Source organism: Akebia trifoliata, chromosome 5, assembly GCF_017979445.1.
Source record: "Akebia trifoliata isolate Shusen 1 chromosome 5, ASM1797944v1, whole genome shotgun sequence".
NCBI lineage: Eukaryota > Viridiplantae > Streptophyta > Magnoliopsida > Ranunculales > Lardizabalaceae > Akebia > Akebia trifoliata.
The window spans coordinates 11,482,382-11,503,673 of record NC_141379.1 but is presented as its reverse complement, the minus strand read 5'-3'; the positions used below and the strand labels follow the sequence as shown (position 1 = coordinate 11,503,673).

The 21,292-nt window shown below is 37.5% G+C and overlaps 1 protein-coding gene across 2 annotated transcripts in view; it reads left to right on the top strand.

The window, feature by feature from the left end:
* TAF2 (TBP-associated factor 2) overlaps positions 1-18,718 on the top strand; it is a 55,538-nt gene extending 36,820 nt beyond the window's left edge. For both annotated transcript variants that reach the window (XM_086442790.1, XM_086442792.1), the window contains 7 exons: positions 957-1,043; positions 5,916-6,005; positions 15,806-15,864; positions 15,950-16,040; positions 16,121-16,286; positions 16,364-16,547; positions 17,390-18,718. In XM_086442790.1, the coding sequence (XP_086298916.1) occupies positions 957-1,043; positions 5,916-6,005; positions 15,806-15,864; positions 15,950-16,040; positions 16,121-16,286; positions 16,364-16,547; positions 17,390-18,449 (1,737 nt within the window). In that variant the 3' untranslated portion in view covers positions 18,450-18,718. The remainder of the gene's footprint in view (positions 1-956; positions 1,044-5,915; positions 6,006-15,805; positions 15,865-15,949; positions 16,041-16,120; positions 16,287-16,363; positions 16,548-17,389) is intronic.
* Positions 18,719-21,292: the final 2,574 nt, after the last annotated feature.

The window sequence follows — 21,292 nt, the reverse complement described above, 5'->3', positions numbered from 1 at the left end:
ACAAGGGTGTATGTAGGAGTTTGGATGGGTGGGTGAGTTTAAACATATATTCCACCCTATTTTAAATATTGTTGGGTAAAATATTTTTATATAATAATGAATTTTTTCATGGGATGCCTTATGATATACATCACATACCTATATATTTTGACGGTATATATTTCCTATGAAGAAATTTTCAACAAGAAAGTGTATAGCTCATAATCTGTAATAAGTGTAATTTGATGTCTAGCATTAAAGGAAAGAAAAGAAAAGAAAAGAAAATTGAAACATATGACAAATGTTAGTTCATATCCTTTTCCCCCCTGATAAGTAGTGTTATTCCATGTCTTAGAAATGAAAATTGGCACTCTGTACAAGAATCCATTAAGTGTCAGAATTCGACACTTGTTCAGCATGGGCACTCATTACAATCTGTCATGCATTATTGCTCTAAAAGAAGATATATGACTTAAAATGAGATGGAAAGATAGCACAGGGTTAGGGTATCAACCCAAGTGTGTAGCGCTTAATATTCAAGTGTTCAGATCGCATTAGTGTAAAAGGGATTGAATCTTAATGATGCATTTAAGAAGTCTTCTTAATAGCTTCTAAGAACTTATTTCGAGCGAACTTTGACTTCAGTTATCCTTATATTTATGCTCTTCTTAGTCACGGGATTTCTTTTGGTTATGGGTCCCTCTGGAGTGTTTTCAGAGTTATAATTTCAAGATTGGCAAGTTAATTCATCTTTGGATTATTTGATCTTCTCATATTTCCTTAAAAAGTAACATGATGTATTGGGACTAACACGATCAAGGTTCTTCTTTGGGTTTAGTGCCAAGTTTTCCTCGTGATGCAAAATGTAGACTTGATTTCTATAAATACTAGCAGGAAAATTAGCTTCTTACCAGTTTGATGATATCTATAAATTTTATTCGATCTTAGAAACCAAATTGTCATTTATGCTTCGACAGGCTATTCCATATGCAATAGCTATGGTCAGAGCAGCAGACAAGAAAAGCCCAAGAGAAGCTGTTGAGTTTGTTTTACAACTGTTGAAGGTTAGCAATTGGGAAACATATTTTCTTTTTTATGTTTGTGTACTATTTTTCTATTGTTTTCTAGAACCCTTCTTGTATATGCGACTCTGTTGTACTGTTGTTTTACTTGTTTGTGCGAGAACTCAATTTGCAATAATAATATGGGTGTGAGTTGTTTCATTCATTTTTTTTAGATAATTTATCTATAAACCACTTGTACCCCTTAAATGCTCTAACCGGCTCAAAGTTTCATTCGGTTTAAGCGTAACATTCTGACTTCAGCTGAGACTAGGATGAAATATTGAGCTCAAACATTGAATGTTTGGATTGTCTCGGAATGCCTTGTAATGTTTTGCTTGAGGCTGTTCGGTTTTTCTCCTAACCGGAGCATTGCCTCAAAATGATGTTTTACACCTTGACCTAGCTATCAATAGCTGAAACGAAGCCAAACTGGTGCAATGGGTATGAGATAAAAATACTCCCTACGTTGGTCTACTGGACTTGTCAGCTCCTAAAGAGGGGTTGTTTATCTCTAGGATGTCTACTTTCCCCGAAATTATAGTTACCTGAAATGTGAGCCAAACATCTAGGATGACTTCTAGGCTTCCAGCTTTGGAATCAATTAAATATACTGGTGACAATATCTAGCTTTCATGTCTGAGGTTTTACCAATTAAATATACTAGTGACAAGTTATAGAGTGGAATTGCAAATTGAGCGATGTTATTTATTCATAATTCATTAGAAGAATGAATTATGATTGTATAGGTATTTATCCTTGCTGTATGTATTGGTAATTTATTCATAGATATTCAAATATATATATATAGATATTGTTTGAATGTAGCACTTTATAGTTCATTTAAGCAAGTATTTTACATATTAATTGTATATAGTTCAGTGGAAATTCTTTAATACTTTCGTATTTCTAAAACATTTCCATTAATTATATGAAAATTGCATTAGTTTCCACATTGATTGAAGTACTTATACAAAATATTCCCATTTTCAGGCCGATTGGAATAGTTGAAATTTAATACCTTGATCATGGTTAAAGATCTTGAGTCATGATGATAGCTTCATTTGGATTTGTTTACTTTATCAAACGGCAGCAGGAATTATTTTTAATCAATGACAAAGATTAATTACTATGTAGAAACAATATGGCACGATCGAGAAGAAATTGTTTGAATATGTTAAACTTGGGTGTAAGTGAATTTGTGTTTTAAAAATTTTTGCCTGATAAAACTTATTACTGCTCTAATCTTACATAATTTCAATGTTATAACAATTTTGTGCTAATGTTTTTATTAGGCAACTTCAACACCACTAACGAAGGTATGAGATTTATATTCACTTCAGCCAACAAATTTGTGATGCAGGACGATGAGGGAAGTAGAAGAAATTTGGGGGATTAGGGAATTTGGTTTGTGATTGGGTTACAATAGGGTGAATTTTTTTCTTATTTTTCTTATCTTCAAGGTAAAAGGGAGTTATATGCGTCAGTTTTAGGAGATCAAATTAGGAGTAATAGAGAGTTTGTCTTATAAGATGGATTTCTGTTCAGAGTTTATGAGACTTTCTAGTTTGGGAGCTCCGTAGATGGAGCAGTTGGTCATTTTGCTCGGGACAAAACCATTGTTCTCGTTAAGGATCGTTTCTATTGGCCAAGTTTCAAGCGAGACATAGCTAAGATTATAACGCAATGTAGGACATGTCTGCTAGCAAAACATGGGTTTGTATACGCCTTTGCCAGTGCTACATTCCCCGTGGCAAGGCATCAACATAGATTTCGTACTAGGTTTCCCAAAGACAATTCAGTGCACGATTCTATATTTGTGGTAGTGGACCGTTTCTCGAAAATGGCTCACTTCATTGCTTGTTCCAAGACTTCCGGTGCATCTAACATAGCAAAGATTCTCTTTGAGGAGGTAGTTTGTTTACATAGGTTGCCTAAGATGATAGTGTTTGACTGGGATGTTAGATTCACGAGTTATTTTTGGAAGACATTGTGGCACATGATGGGCACCGGGCTGCAATTTTCATCGGCATACCACCCACAAGCAGATGGTCAAATTGAGGTTGTTAATTGGAGTTTAGGAAATATATTGGGGTGTTTAATAGGAGAGCATGTTAGACCATGGGATTCATTACTATCTATAGCTGAGTATGCATGTAATAGTTTCACTAATAGGACCACATGCATGAGTCTATTTGAAGTAGTACATGATTATAAACTTAGGAAACCTGTATATCTTGTACCCATGGTATTATCACATAGGCCTTTTGAGTTAGTAGAGTCACTTGCACGTGGCATTCATGAATTGCATTCTAAGATCAGAAAGAAATTTTCTATGAGGAATGCACAATTCAAATTATCTGCTGATGCACATCGTAGGTTTAAAGCGTTTCAAGTAGGTGATTTGGTAATGGTTTGCATAAGGACTGAGCAATTCCCACAAGGAGTTGTGAAAAAGTTACAAGCCCGCAGTGTTGTCCCATTCAAAATACTCAAACGACTTGGTCTTAATGCGTATTACATTGATCTTCCGACAGACACGGGGATTCGTCAAACTTTCAATGTGGTGGACTTAGTTCCTTTTCATGACTCAACGACTGTACTTAGTAATCCTTATCCGAGTCATACCCTTAATCCTACCCAAGCAATATTAATTTCACTTGCTCATGCTAGACCTACTATTGATTTAGCCATTGAGCCCTCGCCTGACTCACAATACATACCATCCCAGTTTTCACAGCCTTTACTTCCAATACCTACTTTGCTTCGCATAAGTGAAAAAATAGAGAATATCTTGGATCACCAAGTGGTCTCCACTAGACATGGAGGTTATGAAGTGGAGAAACAGATCGCATTCGGATAGCACATGGATTACAGAGACAAAGTTACAGTGGATTGATTCAGACATACTGGAGAGGTATCACAATTTTTATCTCACCAGAGGCAAGCTCTTCTCAGTCGAGAGGAGTTGAGAAGGACATCACGAGCATACGCTTCAAGTGTTTTAGATGAGGAAAAGACATTTAGATTCGTCGTGGATGGACGGGGTATGGACGTGTAGTTCATGGACGACAACATTTCATGGACTCTTTTCATTGGGTCATTATATTTCATATTTTTATTTAGTTTATGTTAGGAGAGAGTTTATTTTAGTGTTTAGGATGAGTATCTGGGGTTATTTTCATGTTTTATTAGCCCATGGTGTTAGTATAAGTATGGTTTAAAATCTCGTCTCGATCCTATGTATCGATTTTTGAAATTTTTTCAAAAATCGAAACGACACCGAAACATTAATTTTAGGTTTTTAAAGAGGTCTTTTAAAGAAGACTCTAGTCAATGGGCATGCAATCAGTTTGAAAACACTGGGTATCTCAAATATTTATTAAAAGCGAAATCGTCGAAACACTTAATGATATCGTTTTCTCTATTATTTCATCTTGGTACGCTAGAACATTGAAACGTTTTGTACGAAACGTTATGAAACGAAATGATACTTTAAACCACGAGTATAGGCGTTTAGGGACAACTTTGTAACTTTATAATGCTTTTTTGATGAGTTTTCCTAGGTTGAAAATTCAAGAGAAATAACGTTACAGGATTGGGACATAGATGGTATTTCTGATTTTGTTTTATTTAAGTTGTTTAAGTTCTATTTACAACCATTGGGACATGTTTGTTGTTATAATTTTCTCTAATGATGAATAAAATTAATGTTTGAGCTTTGATCTTCTCAACAATGGGTGTGGTGTGAGGCCATTTTGGAGTGAGTCCAAGATAATCTTTTTATCTATCGATTTCTCTGTCAAGGTAGGTGTTTACTGTTTCTTAACATTTTTCTCACTTTCTTTTTAATTTTCTGTTTTGACCTTTTAAACCATCCAAAAACCTAGCCAATCTATTTTATAACCCAACCCATTGAAATTCCTTCATTGAAGCCTAACCCTAATACCCATAAAAATTCAACCTAACCATTGAATTGGATGACATTAATCATATCCTACGTAAAAAGGTCACTCCATTTTTTTTAAAGAATCCTCCATGTCGTAATCACGTTTGTGACATGTTTACCCACTTTAACAAAAAAAGAAGAAGAATAATTTACTGAAAAAGTTTTCTTTTTCCACTTTTTCTGCAATGTATGCACAAATATTTTGTATATCAAGTTATCAAAGAACATTCTTTTTATATTCTATACTTAAAATGGACTATAATATGATTTTTTTAAATATAAGACGATGCTTTTTTTTTTTATGATAGGCAATTAGATAAGGCTTTGATATTAATGGAGATGATTATGGTGATCTCTTTGAATCTATGGTATTACCTGGTTTGTGAATCGAGGTCTTTGACATTTCTAAACCTATGGTATGACTTGTTCTAGCATTTTAAGTTATGAATTGATGAGTTGAGAGCTAGTCTTTTTCCACCAGACTTTTATTTGATTAATAATGAATTTTTACACATAATGTAAGGTAAACACAAAGCTGGGAAAGAGAGTTCAACATACAAAAGGTTTTGTATTTACTCCTTTATTCGAGCCTACAATATCAAATTTATTTCTTTACTTCAAATAACTTCTCTTTCCTTTATAGTTTCAACTTTACGTTTATTTTTATTGAATTACCCACGTTGATGTGTATGCGTGGGGTTAGCTACTTTGAATATTTGTCACGAACAATTGAGTTCCATGATAATAATTTCATGTTATTTGCAAATCTATCTAACACATTGTACATTTGATGAAAGATGACTATTTTAATGGCATGTGGATGTGACTTGTCAAATTGAATTATTTCCTTTCCAATTAGATCCCCCTCCCGTCATGCCTTTATCATACTTATTTGACATGTTTTTTATTCTTTAATTGTCTTACAGTACAACGATAACAATGGAAATCCTTACTCCGATGTCCATTGGCTTGCGGCATTGGTCCAATCGATTGGTGGACTTGAATTTGGACAACAGGTCTGTGTGTGCTATTCTTCTACTTGATCTGCCCTGATACATTTTCAATTCTTTTGTAATTCTTGCTTTAAGATTCATACTTTCTTCTAAGATATCTGTAGAAAATTGAATTTATTGAGAATTCTTGGATACCCATTACAAATGCCCTAATAGGGTATTTATAGACCAACTATCCTATTACAAGAATATTCTAGAAAACTATCTTATTGTAGAAGATTACAAGAATATTCTAGAAAACCATCCTATTGTAGAAGATTACAAGAATATTTTAGAAAGTTAAGAGAGATCAAGAATAATCAAGAATGTCTTATTTTCCTAAAATAAGCCTTGGAGATTTTTCAGCATCAATTTTGTGATTCTGACTAAACTATTGATTCATTTTATTTTATCAAGTTTTTATTAGAATTGGTTTTGGGTCATCAAGTTATGCTTTGTTAGCTTGGCCTTTCTAAATTTTATCTTCCTTTCCCTTATTATGATCTGTCCTATCTCTTCTACTTATTTTTCTATTAACCAAAATTTCATCGTTATTATTATATTTATTATTTTAAATTCACAATGTTATTATTTTGTTACTTGCTATCATTTGCATGAGTTTGTCATTCTCATGCCTTCATGTTTGTAGGGTTTAGCAAAAAAAGTTGATGTGTCATGGATATTATTATTACTCTGTGCAAACACCATCTTTTAAAACCAAAATTTGGACATAAATATACCAACCTGAAGGGGGAGGACATGGAGAAGGAAGTGGTACTGAATTTGCTGGAAGGAGCAGTGGTGGGCTGGTTGAGGATTCCTTAAAGGCTTGCATGGTCATAAAGAGGTACAAAGGCATGCACAATTGGGGACTCGTCAAATGTTAAAAAAAAACAGAGGGTTGGGGGGGGGGGGGGGGCAGGGGATCTGATTATTGAAGAAGATAAGAGACTGAGAATGTCTTATTTGAAGAAGTAAAGATCTTGCCATCTCCCTTTGTGATGGAAGGTGTATTGGTTCAACATAATCAAATATCAAGTCCTTTCCATCTCTATTTGTTGATGTAGTCTTCGTTTTCATGTTGGTTGAATACTTAGCCATTGTTTCAGTTCGATAATAGAGAGAAGATTAAGTTTACATTAATTAGCCCTAATTAGGCTATAAAAGAGTTACATAAGATTAATAAAAAAGAAAAAAACTATAATAACCCTAGACTTATTTATCACTCCCCCTCAAGTTGGTGCGTGGATATCAACTATGCCCAACTTGGATAAGACATCTTCAAAGGAAGTTTTACTAACTCCTTTAGTAAGAACATCAGCAAGTTGTTGAGAGGTAGGAACAAAGGGAGTACAAATCTGTCCAGAAACTATATTTTCTCTAATGAAATGACGGTCAACTTCTATATGCTTCGTTCTATCATGCTGAACTGGATTTGCAGATATGTTAATAGCTGATTTATTATCGCAATATAGTAAGAAGGGGACCGGCACAGGAAGACATAAATCAGTGAGTAAGATTTTGAGCCACAACAACTCGCATACTCCAAGTGCCATAGCTCTATATTCTGACTCAGCACTCGATCGAGAAACTACATCCTGCTTCTTACTACGCCAAGTTACCAAGTTACCACCAACTTTAGTACAATACCCAGAAGTAGACCTTCTATTAGTCACTGAACCAGCATAATCTGCATCTGTCCATGCCTCAATGCGAAGATGACCATGGTTGTTGAATAAAATACCTCGACCAGGACATCCCTTAAGGTATCTAAGAATACGATAAACAGCAGCAAGATGAGATGTTCGAGGCGAGTGCATAAACTGACTTACAACACTAACAGCATAGGCAATGTCAGGGCGAGTCATAGATAAGTAGATCAACTTTCCCACAAGACGCTGATATTGGCCAATATCTGAGACACACTCCCCCTCAGAATCAGCCAACCTATGATTCTGCTCAATAGGAGTATCAGCTGGACGAGATCCAAGCTGACCAGAGGCACTGAGTAAATCAAGAACATACTTATGCTGAGAAATAAATATACCGGACTGAGACCGGGCAACCTCAATACCCAGAAAATAGCGAAGATGGCCAAGATCCTTAATCTCAAATTGACGTCCTAAGTAAGTTTTGACCTCGGTAAGGCCATCGGCATCATCGCCAGTAATAACAATATCATCCACATACACAATCAGAGCAACAATTTTGCCTTGGGAGTGACGCAAGAACAAGGTGTGATTAGCAGAACTCTGATGGAAACCAAACTGATGCATGGCCTTAGTGAAGCGCTCAGACCAAGCACGAGGAGACTGTTTCAGACCATAAAGGGACCGACGAAGACGACAAACATGTGCAGGAGAAGCAGAAGAAAGAAACCCAGGAGGTTGGACCATATAGACTTCTTCTTGAAGATCACCGTTGAGAAAAGCATTCTTGACATCTAACTGAAAGAGAGGCCAGCCGCGGATAGCAGCAACAGAAAGGAGAACACGAATGGTGGTCATCTTGGCAACCGGAGCAAAAGTTTCCTGATAATCAATCCCATAAGTCTGAGCATAACCTTTGGCCACCAAACGAGCCTTATAACGAGCAATGGAACCGTCCGGATTATGCTTAAGCGTGAAGACCCAGCGACAACCCACAGCTTTCCTTCCAGGCGAAAGAAGAACAATTTTCCAAGTTTGAGTCTTGTCAAGAGCAGTCAACTCATCAATCATAGCTGCTCGCCACTCAGGATGAGCAATAGCATCTGCAACAGTAGTAGGAAGAGAAACAGAGGAAACAGAAGCAAGAAAACTCCGATAGGAGGGTGATAGTGCAGAATCAGAGATATAATTTGAAATGGGATAAGTACAAGTACGCTTACCCTTACGAGTGGCAATAGGACGATCATCACAGGGAACCGACGGAGGAGGAACTGGAGGCGAGGAGGCGAGCTGGTCGGACATAGAAGTGATGGAAGTATCACGGGGACGTCGAGAGTAAACCTGCAATGGAGGAGAGGACGAACTGACGGGGGGTGGAGAGGGAGGAACAGGCATGGGAAGGGGAAATAAAGAAGGAAAAGAATCATCAGGTGAATCTAGAGGAAACCACTCAGATTGAATACCAACGGACCCACTATAGTAATGAGTATGCTCAAAAAAGGAAACATCTCGAGAAATGAAACGCCGTCGAGAAGGAGGATGGTAACAACGGTATCCTTTCTGGGTGGAGGAATAACCCAGAAAGATACATTTGACAGCCTTAGGGTCAAGTTTAGTACGAGTTGGGGCAAGAATTTGAACAAAGCAGACACACCCAAACACGCGTGGAGGAAGTGGAAACACAGGATGATCTGGAGAGAGTTTAGAGAGGGGTGTGGCAAACTGAAGAACACTAGAGGGGGTCCGATTAATAAGGTAAACGGCAGTAAGAACTGCATCGGCCCAATAGGATTGAGGCACATTCATGCCAATAGAAATGACACGAGCTAACTCTAGAATATGGCGATTTTTTCGTTCTGAGCGACCATTCTGCTGAGGGGTTTTTACATTGGACATTTGATGCTCAATGCCAGACTCTAAACAAAGTTTCAAGACTTCACTATAGGTGTACTCAGTACCATGATCAGAACGGAAGGTCTTGATGGTACAACCAAATTGGGTATGAATCATAGCAAGAAATTGCTTGAAGATCCCATAAACCTCACTCTTGTGTTTCATAAGATAAACCCAAGTGGTACGACTGTGGTCATCGATAAACAAAACAAAATAGCGAAAACCAAGAGTGGATGTGACCGGGGAAGGACCCCACACATCAGAATGAATTAAGTCAAACATAGCAGGTGTAGTAGTATTCATACTAATAGGATAAGAAGAACGCACATGTTTAGCTAATTGACAAGTTTCACAAGACAAATCAAACAAATTGTTATTATGAAATAAAGTAGGGAACATGTGTTTTAAATATCCAAAGGAAATATGGCCTAAACGTAAATGCCAACGCATTACAAGAGCCTTATTGGACTGACTACGACTACTACTAAGCTGAAGAGCAGAATGAGTGCTAGGTGAACCGGGAACGTCCAAGAGATACAATCCATTTTCTTCATGTCCAGTGCCAATCGTCCTCTTCGACTCCAGATCCTGAAAGACACAATGAGAGGGATAAAAAGTTACACTGCAGTTCAAATTTTTTGTAAGACTACTAACAGATACAAGGTTAGTAGTTAGTTGAGGAACATGAAGTGTGTTAATTAAGGATAAAGAAGATGTAACGGGTAAATGACCTTGACCAGCTATGGAAGACAAAGAACCATCAGCCAGGCGGACCTTGCGATGACCAGAACAAACACTATAGGTTTTAAAGAGGGAGGACGTACCGGTCATGTTATCTGAGGCACCAGAATCAATGATCCATGGTGAGGAAGTGGTAGAAACACTGTGTGCAGATGCAAAGGTACCTGAGTGAGCGAAGGTAGAAACTGGCTGAGATGAAGTCTCTATCTAATTGAAGAATTTTCTAAACTTGTCAAGCTCGTCTTGGGACAGAGAAACTGAATCCGATGAGGAAGTAGTAGCTGAAGGAGGTGCTAAATCATTCATTTGCTGAGAAACTACATGAGCTGAAGACCGTTGAGACTGTTGACGATGCTGGTTAGGACGACCATGAAGTGCATAACAGCGAGCCTTCACATGACCTAATTTTCCACAATGATCACACTTATGTCGCTGACGGGTAGGCAGAGACCCATTGGGGGAGTGTGAAGAAGGTAGACGAGCAAGCATAGCAGAGTGATCTCCCGAAGAAAGGGGTATGACAGTTGCGCGACGACTCTCATCAGCCAATACATAGGAATACGCAGTCTGTAGGGAAGGAAAATGATCCATTCCCAATAAATGAACCCTCGCATACTCAAACTCATCCCGGAGACCAGCAAAAAACTGAAAAACCCGATTCTTATCCAGAATTGACGCATACAATGTCTCATCAAGAGGGTCCTTCCAAGAGTAGTACGAAGAATAAAATGTCAACTCTTCCCACCGAGCACGTAGTTGTGATATATAGGTAGTAACAGAAGAGTCACCCTGAGAGAGTCGAGAAATCTCACGTTCTAGGTTAAAAATGCGAACATTGTTTTGACGTTGCGAGTAAATACTCTTTGCGGAATCCCATATCTGTTTTGCTGTCGAGGAGAACATAAAACCAGCTGCAATGTGTGATTGCATAGATGTAACCAGCCAAGAACGGACCATGGAATCATTAGCAAACCATTGTGAGTAAGAACTGTCGGTCAGTGCAGGTTGTTTGTCCGCCCCTGTGAGGAAACCAATCTTCTCTTTTCCACCAATGAATATTTCAACCGATCGTGTCTAAAGGAGATAGTTAGGACCATCTAATTTCACAGTAGTAATTTGAATGCCTGGAAAGTCAGTTGAATGAGAAGGAAGACCACTCGATCCATTACTAAAACCAGTGATAGAGGAAGAGGATGAGTCAGAAGCCATCAAATAATCCGAATACTTTGGTTTGAAGAGAGTTCACGAAGATGAGGGTACGACTTTCTAGAATAAAGTGATCGCAGCACCCTAAAGGTGACAATACACGATCGAAAGAGCTATAACGATTGATTAAACACTGTTATGGATGGCCCACGTAATCATTACCGCAAGTAATCCTCTTTGCAGCCGGGTTGATTAATAAGTTGTGTAAACAGCCAAAGGTCAAGGGTTCGAGGGTCAGTAGAGAGGTGAGAACAGCCTTAAACAGCACTGGTTGTGATCGAAACCCTTCGTAGATGTTCAAGAACACTGCCGGAACCCTCATATGACCACTATGGGGATCGGAAAACTAAAACATAGCCACCAGCTGAGTCGCACGAACTAGAACAGCACTGATTAGGTTCGTCTGTGCAAGAAACAAGTCGCACGACGTCTAAAAAACCCACCTTGGGTGTCGCCGGACCTCAATACAGCCACCCCTCAATACAGCCACCGTGGGTGTCGCCGGACCTCAATACAGCCACCTTGGGTGTCGCCAGACCTCAATACAGCCACCGTGGGTGTCGCCGGACTGAAATATAGCTGCCTTAGGAGTCGCAGGCTCTAAACAGCATCGTTGCTGTACGTAAAACTGGATCGCAGACTTCGAATATGGTTTAACTCCCTATTGCATGATGCGATTAGGGTTTGCAGCAACAGAGAACCCCCGTAGGGGTGATATAGGTTGAAGACAAGTAGTGTAGGGGTGTACGAAGTTGATTAAGGTCTGTTACAGGTGAAGAAGGAGGAGTTACAGGTGAAGAAGGAGGAGTTCGATACCAAGCTCTGATACCAAGTTCGATAATAGAGAGAAGATTAAGTTTACATTAATTAGCCCTAATTAGGCTATAAAAGAGTTACATAAGATTAATAAAAAAGAAAAAGACTATAATAACCCTAGACTTATTTAATAGTTTCTTTTTCTAATAAAGCTTTGTGTTCCACACAAATGATATCAACTTCCCGTTGTTTATCCAAATGATAAAAGTTAGGTATTGCCATGCAAATGATAAGAATGTCCCATTGCTTCGCCAAACTTTAAGTTTTCTGGCTAGACCATTGCGCCTTTAATATATCGAAAAAATGATTAATTACACTGTGCAACAATGAATGAAGAGGGTTGAATAATACTTTTTTGCCTTGGATCCTTGTTGAAAATACTAAAACTGGTATTGAATACTCCGGTATGGGACTAAGAACCCATTCATTAATGGGTATAGCCACCACCATGTAGATAATATTTTGCAATAGATTTCATAATACACATCAAAGTAATGTTTTTTTAATAAAAATAATAATTAAATCTAGATTTACCATGTAGTTAGAGAAATTTACATGTTGGATTGTTAATTGCATATATCACCACACAAGATTTATTGGGAATCCCCTCCCAACTAGCATAGATATATAAGTGAAGAGCATGTCATATGAACATGTAGCCATGAAGTTCTGGATGATGCCCTTCCTGTCCTCCATATTGCACCTGTAGTTCTAGGGGAATTGAGGAATCTCTCTGTGTCCTGTCTATTGATCCAATGTAATCCTAAATAAAATGAAGCGATACCAATCGAAATGTATACAAAAATAAATTTATGGAAAAATTTCATGTTGACTTTGTGGAAATTAAAATATCTTATTCATAAAAAAAGAAATGAAAATATTTTTGTATATGTTATGGAACTATATTGAAATTTAATTTTTTTGGATTATTATGTTGAAATTTATTACTATGATTATATATACTTATACTGATTTGTTTATCATTTAAAATTATTTAATCTTCTTGTATACATTTATACTGTTAGGGGAACAATTGTAGGCACATATTGTACATACACAAGCACTTCCTAGATGCTTCATACCGTAAGTCTTCTCTTAAAACACATCTTTCCTTGTTTCGTGGTGCTAAAGTCCAGTAAAGTGTGAAGGTGCCACTTTTCCGAGGCAGTAAAGAGTTTAACATCACAACCGTGGGATAAAAACCTTGGCTCTGCACTTAACCTATAAAAAAGTCTAATGAAGGGTGATTGGAGGGATGGGAAGGTGCCACCTCAACGAGATGGTGAAGTTTGCATGAGGTAATGCCATAGACAGGGGTGGAGCTAGTTAGGAGCTGGTGGGGGCAATTGCCCCCACAGAACTTTGAGACACCCCTATATTTTCAACTAATAACATTCCCCATTTGTCCCCACTCCCTCACCTCTCTCCCCATTTTCCCCCACACCCTCACCTCCCTCTAATGTTTACACCCCTCCTAATTTTTTGTTGATGACATTGCCTCTTGACCGGGCCTTCTCATATACTAATTGGAAATGACCTAGATATCATTTTCTTCAACTTCTAACCAAAAACCTCTGAATTTCTCCCTAAAACCATTCAGCTTCAAGTTCTTCAACTATACAACTAACCATAGTTTGCCCCCATGACAAGAAAATCCTGGCTCTGCCCCTGGCCATAGACCTGGGATCAAACCCACCTTCACACTTATAAACCTATAAAAAAGGGGATGAATGGAGGAGTGTATCCAGATGGGAGAAAGGTTTAACTCAATGTCAGTGTTAGACTCATCGGACTCCTCAACTAAAGTCATGTCGTGTATTACTCAGAGGTGTCCTCACTAGTCAAAAGCTCTATAGGCACCAAAATCGAATTGATTAGCCTGGTGTATTTCTAAATAATCCTTGACTTGATGGTATCTGGATGGTCCGGTTATTAAACTTTTTCTTTCATAATGGTTCCTCATCCCTCTTTGAATCACTGAGATTGATAATTCAAATTGTCAAGCTCGACGATTCAAATCATTAAGATCGACCTTTGCTCCTATTGTCAAGATCAGCAATTGAGATTGACGATTTTACAATTGTCCAGATCAATAATTTTAAATTATGTATCTTGCTTGAATGCATCCAGTCCTATTCATTCTACTCTTCCCATAATCATTGCAAATGAATCCCCTTTATATGTGTCCAAAATAGGATCTGTTTCTGTTCGTCACCGAATGTGTGGCCCACTTTCCAAATCTTGTTTGTTTAATCTCAGTGATTTAACTTTAATTCTTGAGATCGATGATTGAAATCGTCGAGATCAATGATTAAAAATCATCAATCTCGATGATTGCACAAGAATTGTTGAGATCCAGGATTCAAATAGTCTAGCTCAACAGTTCAAATTGTTGAGATTGATGATTTATAATCATTGATCTCGACAGTTAAGAGTTTGCCGTTTTATTGGGGTAAGGGTCCATTAAGAAAGATTTTTATTTACTGGATTGTTAAGATACCTCCCCAAATTTTAGGGAGCGTTTAGAAACGCATTTCTCCGCCAGAGTCTATTAAGTAAGTTTCCCTTTTAGTTTTGGGGGTGGGTTAATCTTTAGAGAATAACATTGGGTGGTGGGAAAATCATTTGTCAAAGGGATACCCTTCCTGGGTGGAAAGTAACATTGGGCTGGAATTTGAATTTCAGGGAAAATATGTGTAATTAAATGCCTAAATATCGCATTTTACATGGAAAATTATTTTACTGCTTATTTTCCATTTGCAAGTATATATATATATATATATATATATATATTGAATAATGCTGAAGTGACCTCAGGCTAGAATCTCATATCACTCTTCTTGACGTGAAAGTGTATGGGAACCATAGATGCTTTTCATTGAGATATGAATGAAAAACATCTATGGTTCCTATCCAATTTCACGTCAAGAAGTGCGATATGAGGTTCCAGCTTGAGGTCACTCCAACACGAATCATATATATTTGATTAGGGTTGGGATCCGTTGACTCCTAAGAACGACTCGTGAAAAAAGCACATGATCCCAACCCTTTAAACACAAAATCCAATGGTTGAGATTTATGAGTATCTTGATAGCACAAATGTGGGAGATACTTATCCCGAGGATAAATCTCAACCATTGGATTTTCCATCTAAAGGGTTGGGATCATGTGTTTTTTTCACGAGTCGTTCTTAGGAGTCAAGGGATGTTGTCCCATTTGATAATTAGCATATTAAAGGATTATGTGTGGTGTTATGATATGCTGACTTAGGTGTAGAAAAAGAATATACATATATTTAATGCTATAGTTTCTACAACTAAAATTAAACTGAAAGGGTAAAGCTCATAGTCTATGAAAAATGTTAATTATTATCTTGCAATTGAGGAAGAAAAGAACATTGCAAATGTCACCCAAAAATCAGTGAGTGTCCTAGTTGTCCAACATTGGTACTTCACTCATTTAGAATAATTGTCTGCAGTGTAGATTTTTAAGGTACTTAATTTTTTTAATTTTTTGTAGAGCATACTCTTTTTATCATCTATTCTCAAACACATTGATCGGCTCCTGCAGTTTGACAGGTACATTCACTTAATGTGTTGTGGATACATTCTTTTTGTTGAGTTTTACCTTATATTAGTTGCATGTTTTTGGATGCTGTACCAGGTTGATGCCAAGCTACAATGGGATCTTGACAATCAACTGTATCCGCACCCTTGCACAGATGGCATTGAAGCTTTCAACATCCATACCTCTTGTAAGGAGTTTTTTTTGCCTGTAATAGCCCATTCTCTGTTGAGATTTTGTATCACTTACGTATTTAATTACTTGCTGCAGGATCGTGTGTTTGAACTTATTAAACCTTTCCAAAGTTTCGGTACTTTGTGGCAAGTTCGAATTGAAGCAAGCAGAGCACTCCTTGATCTTGAGTTTCATTGCAAGGGCATTGATGCAGCATTATTATTGTTCATGAAATATGTAGAAGAAGAGGCATCCTTACGAGGTCTGACAATGTTCATATTTTTTCTCTTCCAATATGAAGCGTTTCTTTTGAGCCTGCTATAAGCTTCTTGATTACAGGGCAAATGAAACTGGCTGTGCATGCTATGCGGTTGTGTCAGATAAAATGTGGATCTGAGTCTGAAGATGATATAAAGGGTTCCACACTTGTAGCTTTGCTTCGTCTGCTTGAAAGCCGTAAAGCTTTCAACAATGTCTTCCTTCGGCATCAGTTATTCTGCATTTTGCAAATTCTTGCAAGGAGGTGAGATTTCCGTGGTTAAGATTGTTGTGTGAGATACAAGTCTCTTTTGGCTAGTGAGATTGAGCTTGTGTTAAGCATTGAGGTGGGAAGCCAGAATTAATTGGGCTTTCATGTATGCAACTGAGAATACATAATCAAATAGAATGTCCTCAGAAGCTGTCATGCTAAGATTTGTGTCAATTACCAATACAAAATAAAATATACAAAAATTATTATTTTTCAAAAATAAAAAACAAAAAAAATGATACGTCTGTTTCCATCTTTTTTTTTTTTGTTGCAAATATTTATGAATTCTGATGTGCCCTCCTCGGTTTCCTGATAAAATGGATACATTCATTCCTTTTTTATTTTATTTTTAATAAGATAAAATGGGGACACTGATTTTTTCTAGTTAATGATTTGTGGCTATGAAACTGAATTTCGATCAGTTGTGTTCATTCTTTATTATATAGTAGTTCTTGAACAATTAATGGAGAATGCGGGGTATCGATCCCAGTACCTCTGTTCATTCTATATTTTAGTGTCATTTAGTTGTTGCCCCCTCATTTCATTTTGCAGAGTTGGTGTTATGAACAATGTCAACAAGATCCTATTTCTATTTGCTGTTCCATTGAAAGGGGGTCCTCATCATTTTCTTACACCCCTTTTTTTTTCCCCAAAATATTGGGCTCAGCAACATTAATCCTCTTTCACCATCTAACTCTTATCTTGAGCCATATCGCAATGCCAAATTGTGTTCATGCCTTGTAACTATTGTTGACATGTCTTAAACAAATGATCTAGATTTTGTAGCTCATGTTTTGAATATCATTAAGCAAATTAGCATTGTAATTCCTTTTCAGGCCTCCAACCCTTTATGGCGTTCCCAGAATTCATGTACAGCCCATTGGAGATGCCGAAAACGAACAACAGATTAAACCTTCTGCATTTCTGAAGATAAGGATATCTGGGCCTCCAGAACCTCCTGCAGACGCATCAAAACCTTTATCTGATGGTTTGCTGCCCATTCCAGAAGTAGCAGTTCCCAAGGAGGCAGATACTGTTTCCAATGGGAGTGAGCGAAGAAGGTCTGTTGTTAAGATCAGGGTCAAACAATCTGCTGCTTCCAGTAGAGCAGAGGAGACTGATAATAAACCAATCGTTGTCCTTTCTCACGGTGGACAAGATGAAACAGAGCGGCCCGCAAGCAGTTCCATGTCCGTGGATGCGCCACCTCCAAGGCTAACTACTACTGAGCCTACGAGTACCAGTAATCAAAACCTTGAAGAAGTCAACTCATGCCATGGTCATGGTTCTCTGATGTCAGCCAGCATTGGTAGTGCCAAACTTGCAAACAATGATGAAGAAATCAGAAAGGAATTGCAATGTACTGCGGACTCAAGAAGAGATGCTACTTTGCTTCAGTCTGAGTTATCGCCCAGCATCTCCAAGGGTAATAATGATGGAGAACCAGATGCACAGAAATACGTGAGTCTTCAAACTCTGACAGTTGGGAGACATGTTCATGATGGTCCTCCGTCAAATTCGCGTGACAAAGAAAAGAAAGGGAAGAAGAGAGATAAAGACAGGAAACGAAAGCGGGACGAGAAAGATGATTATAATAAAGGACACCGTGATGATCCTGAGTACTTGGAGCGGAAACGTTTGAAGAAGGAAAAGAAACAGAGGGAGAAGGAGATGGCAAAGTTACAGAGTAGGGATGCTAAGGCATCTTCAGTAGAGTTGAAGAGTATGGAAGAAGAATCCGGAATTAAGCCAGCATCAATGCAGTTGAAACCAAATGAAGGTGGTGGATCGAAATTGGTGATAAAGAGCGTAGAAAACAAAGGTGAGGGTTCAGAGGGTGGTTCTGTTCATAAGCTGCGAATCAAATTCAAAAATCGGAGTTTAAACAAATCTTAGTGAGCATACAACGAAAGTAGACGTAGCGCTCAGATTTTAGAGTATAGTTTTGTTAGAAAGGGTTTCTTCCATTTGTTTTTTTTTGTGGGAAAAAAATGCAGAAGTTGGTGTCGAGCATTGTTTACTGTTTACGCGCATGCACGCAGGGGCCGTGAGATATTAAGCTATAGAATAACCCACCCTATTCAAGTTTGTCAGAAAAATGTAATAGAATTGCAACAGTTGAAGTCATCAATGCAAATTATAGATTTGTTCTTGTGGGTTAACAATGGTAACAGCATACTTGATGATTAACTACAAACATCGTTCTGGGTATTATTTTTTGTGTTTGGGGCTGTCACTCCAAAACTGGTTTTCAGACTGCTTAGAGCCCGTTTGGATAGAAAGTAGAAAGTAGCTAAGAAGAAAGTGAAAAAAAAAGCATTACTATTTTGTGTATCCAAATGGGCTCTTAGGTATTGTTTGAAATAACATCTGAGTGATGATTTTTATCTGGCTCTTGGATTCTTGTAGCGAGTGAAAAGCCAAAGCTACCCTGGTCCAGCCTTTGGATTCTTTTTTCTATTTAGGAATCTAAAATTAAGTGATTTTTGAATTAAAATTATCGTGATTCTTCTAGTCAATAATTAAAATACTGCTGCTCTCTATGGTTTTATGTTCATCATCTAAATTTCAAAGTGTTCTATTTTTTTTATTTATAAATATAATGATCAAAATGTTCTACTAGTTATTTCTTATGAAACAAATATTCTACAAATGCTAAGTACTATTATTTCCCAAATTCTTCTCAGAATATTGTCATAAAAAAAAATCAATATAACAATTGTGATTCTTATAGAAGTGATTCCATAAAAGCATTTCTATAAAAAGAAAAGCTGACCAAGAAGGATCCCTTTAGTTTTTCCCTAAGCCTGGCATGTGCACCAAGAACCAGTTGGACTTAGTCTCTTATTTCCAAATCAACAACTGTGTTTTGGATACGTTTATACCAATAAGAATTATTGTATCCCACACATTGCTCTTGAACGATTGGACGAGTCATATTGAAAACTCTGCTGAGATGTCTTGATTGGATTCGAGGTGACTCTTAAGGGGCCAATTTACCTAGTTGACTTGGAAAAGTGCAAGTTGATTCCTAATTGAGATGGTTAAAAGACATCTTTAACATGTTTGAGAAATTTTGTTAGCAATTTCACCATATTTTGATTCCTAATGTAAAATGATCTAAACCAATGCGTGGGTAGTTGAAACTCAACATAAATGGTTCTTATTTATGAAGAAGTGATTTTTTGGTAAAATTTTTGGATGATTATTAATGAATCCTAACAGGGTATTTGTAGATATTATTATATCAATCAAGATTAAAGATTTTAATTATTAACAATTCTTAATTTATAATATCCTAATTGATAATGCTAAATATGTCATTCTTCATAAATACCTTCCATCTGTGATAAGATATATTGACAATGATGCATGTATATATTAGAAAAGGGTCCCGTTCAGCACAAACATTTTGGCAAAACATTTTTCAAAACATGGGTTAGAGGTTTTCGAATGGGCTGATTTTGGTGAGGATGATCTCTACGGTGAGGAGACCATCCTCACCAAAAATCAGCCCATTCCAAACTTCTAGCCCCATGTTTACAAGTAAAAAAATCGTGGACCGTCCATTTTTTGTAAATCATTTTTGATGGGGTTAGAAGTTTTGGAATGGGCTGATTTTTGGTGATGATGATCTCCTCACCGTAGAGATCATCCTCACCAAAAATCAGCCCATTCCAAAATCTCTAACCCATGTTTTGAAAAATGTTTTACCAAAATGTTTGCCAAAATGTTTGTTGCAACATTTCCCATTAGAAAATAGTAGATAGTAGTTGTCTAATTCTATTATTTCTGTGTAAGGGCATTTATGTCCATTCACTTTTTTATTATTATAAATATTTGCCAAGCTCTTAATTAGAGACTTGACAATTCTACAATTCTTCTTGGTATCAGAGTTATTAGAATCCAACGCTCCCCTCTCTTGGTTCCCCTTCGATCTCCTTCCTCTTTCATCTTTTCTCTTCTTCTCTTCTCCATTCTATAGAAAAATCAACTAAACCTTGCAGTCTCATTAAGCAGTCTCCCCTTTAGGGGTTCTTTTTTCCTTCTTTTTGCTAAGGCTTTGATTACATACTGCGATAAATCTTTGTGCTGTGTTTCATTCTCTAATTTTTTTTCGTCGTTAGCCTATTGGCTGGACTGTTGGGTCCCTTTTTTTGTCAACGATAACATCACTGCAGTCTGTGGAGTCTTGCAATAGCACCTAGGGTGCCTTTAGAGACCTACAACATTGGTTGCAAATCCTATTTGTGATTTGCTAAAGCAAGAGAGTCTTGCTTGGAAGCCTACAACATCAACAATAACTACTTGGGTGCTGTTTAGCAACCTACCACAACAAGGAAGTCTCTTTGGGAAGCCTATGACAACAACTGTAGGGCTGTCTGTGATCTTCGACGACATCAGCAACTAGCAACCCAAGACAGTAAGGAAGCCTACTTTGGGGTTGTTTAACAACCCACGTCAGTAAGGAAGCCTCTTTGGGGGGCTTATGACATCAACTATAGGGCTATCTGTGATCTTCGACGATAGTAGCATCTAGTTTGGGGCTGTTTAGCAACCCACGACAGAAAGGAAGCCTATTTTGGGGCTATTTAGCAACACACGACAGCAAGAAAACCTCTTTGGGAGGCTTACAACATTTGCGACAGCAGCTATAGTGCTATATGGGATCTGCGACAGCAACTACAACTTCTTAGGTGCTACTTGGTAGCCTGTGACAATAGCAAGGGCTTCAGACA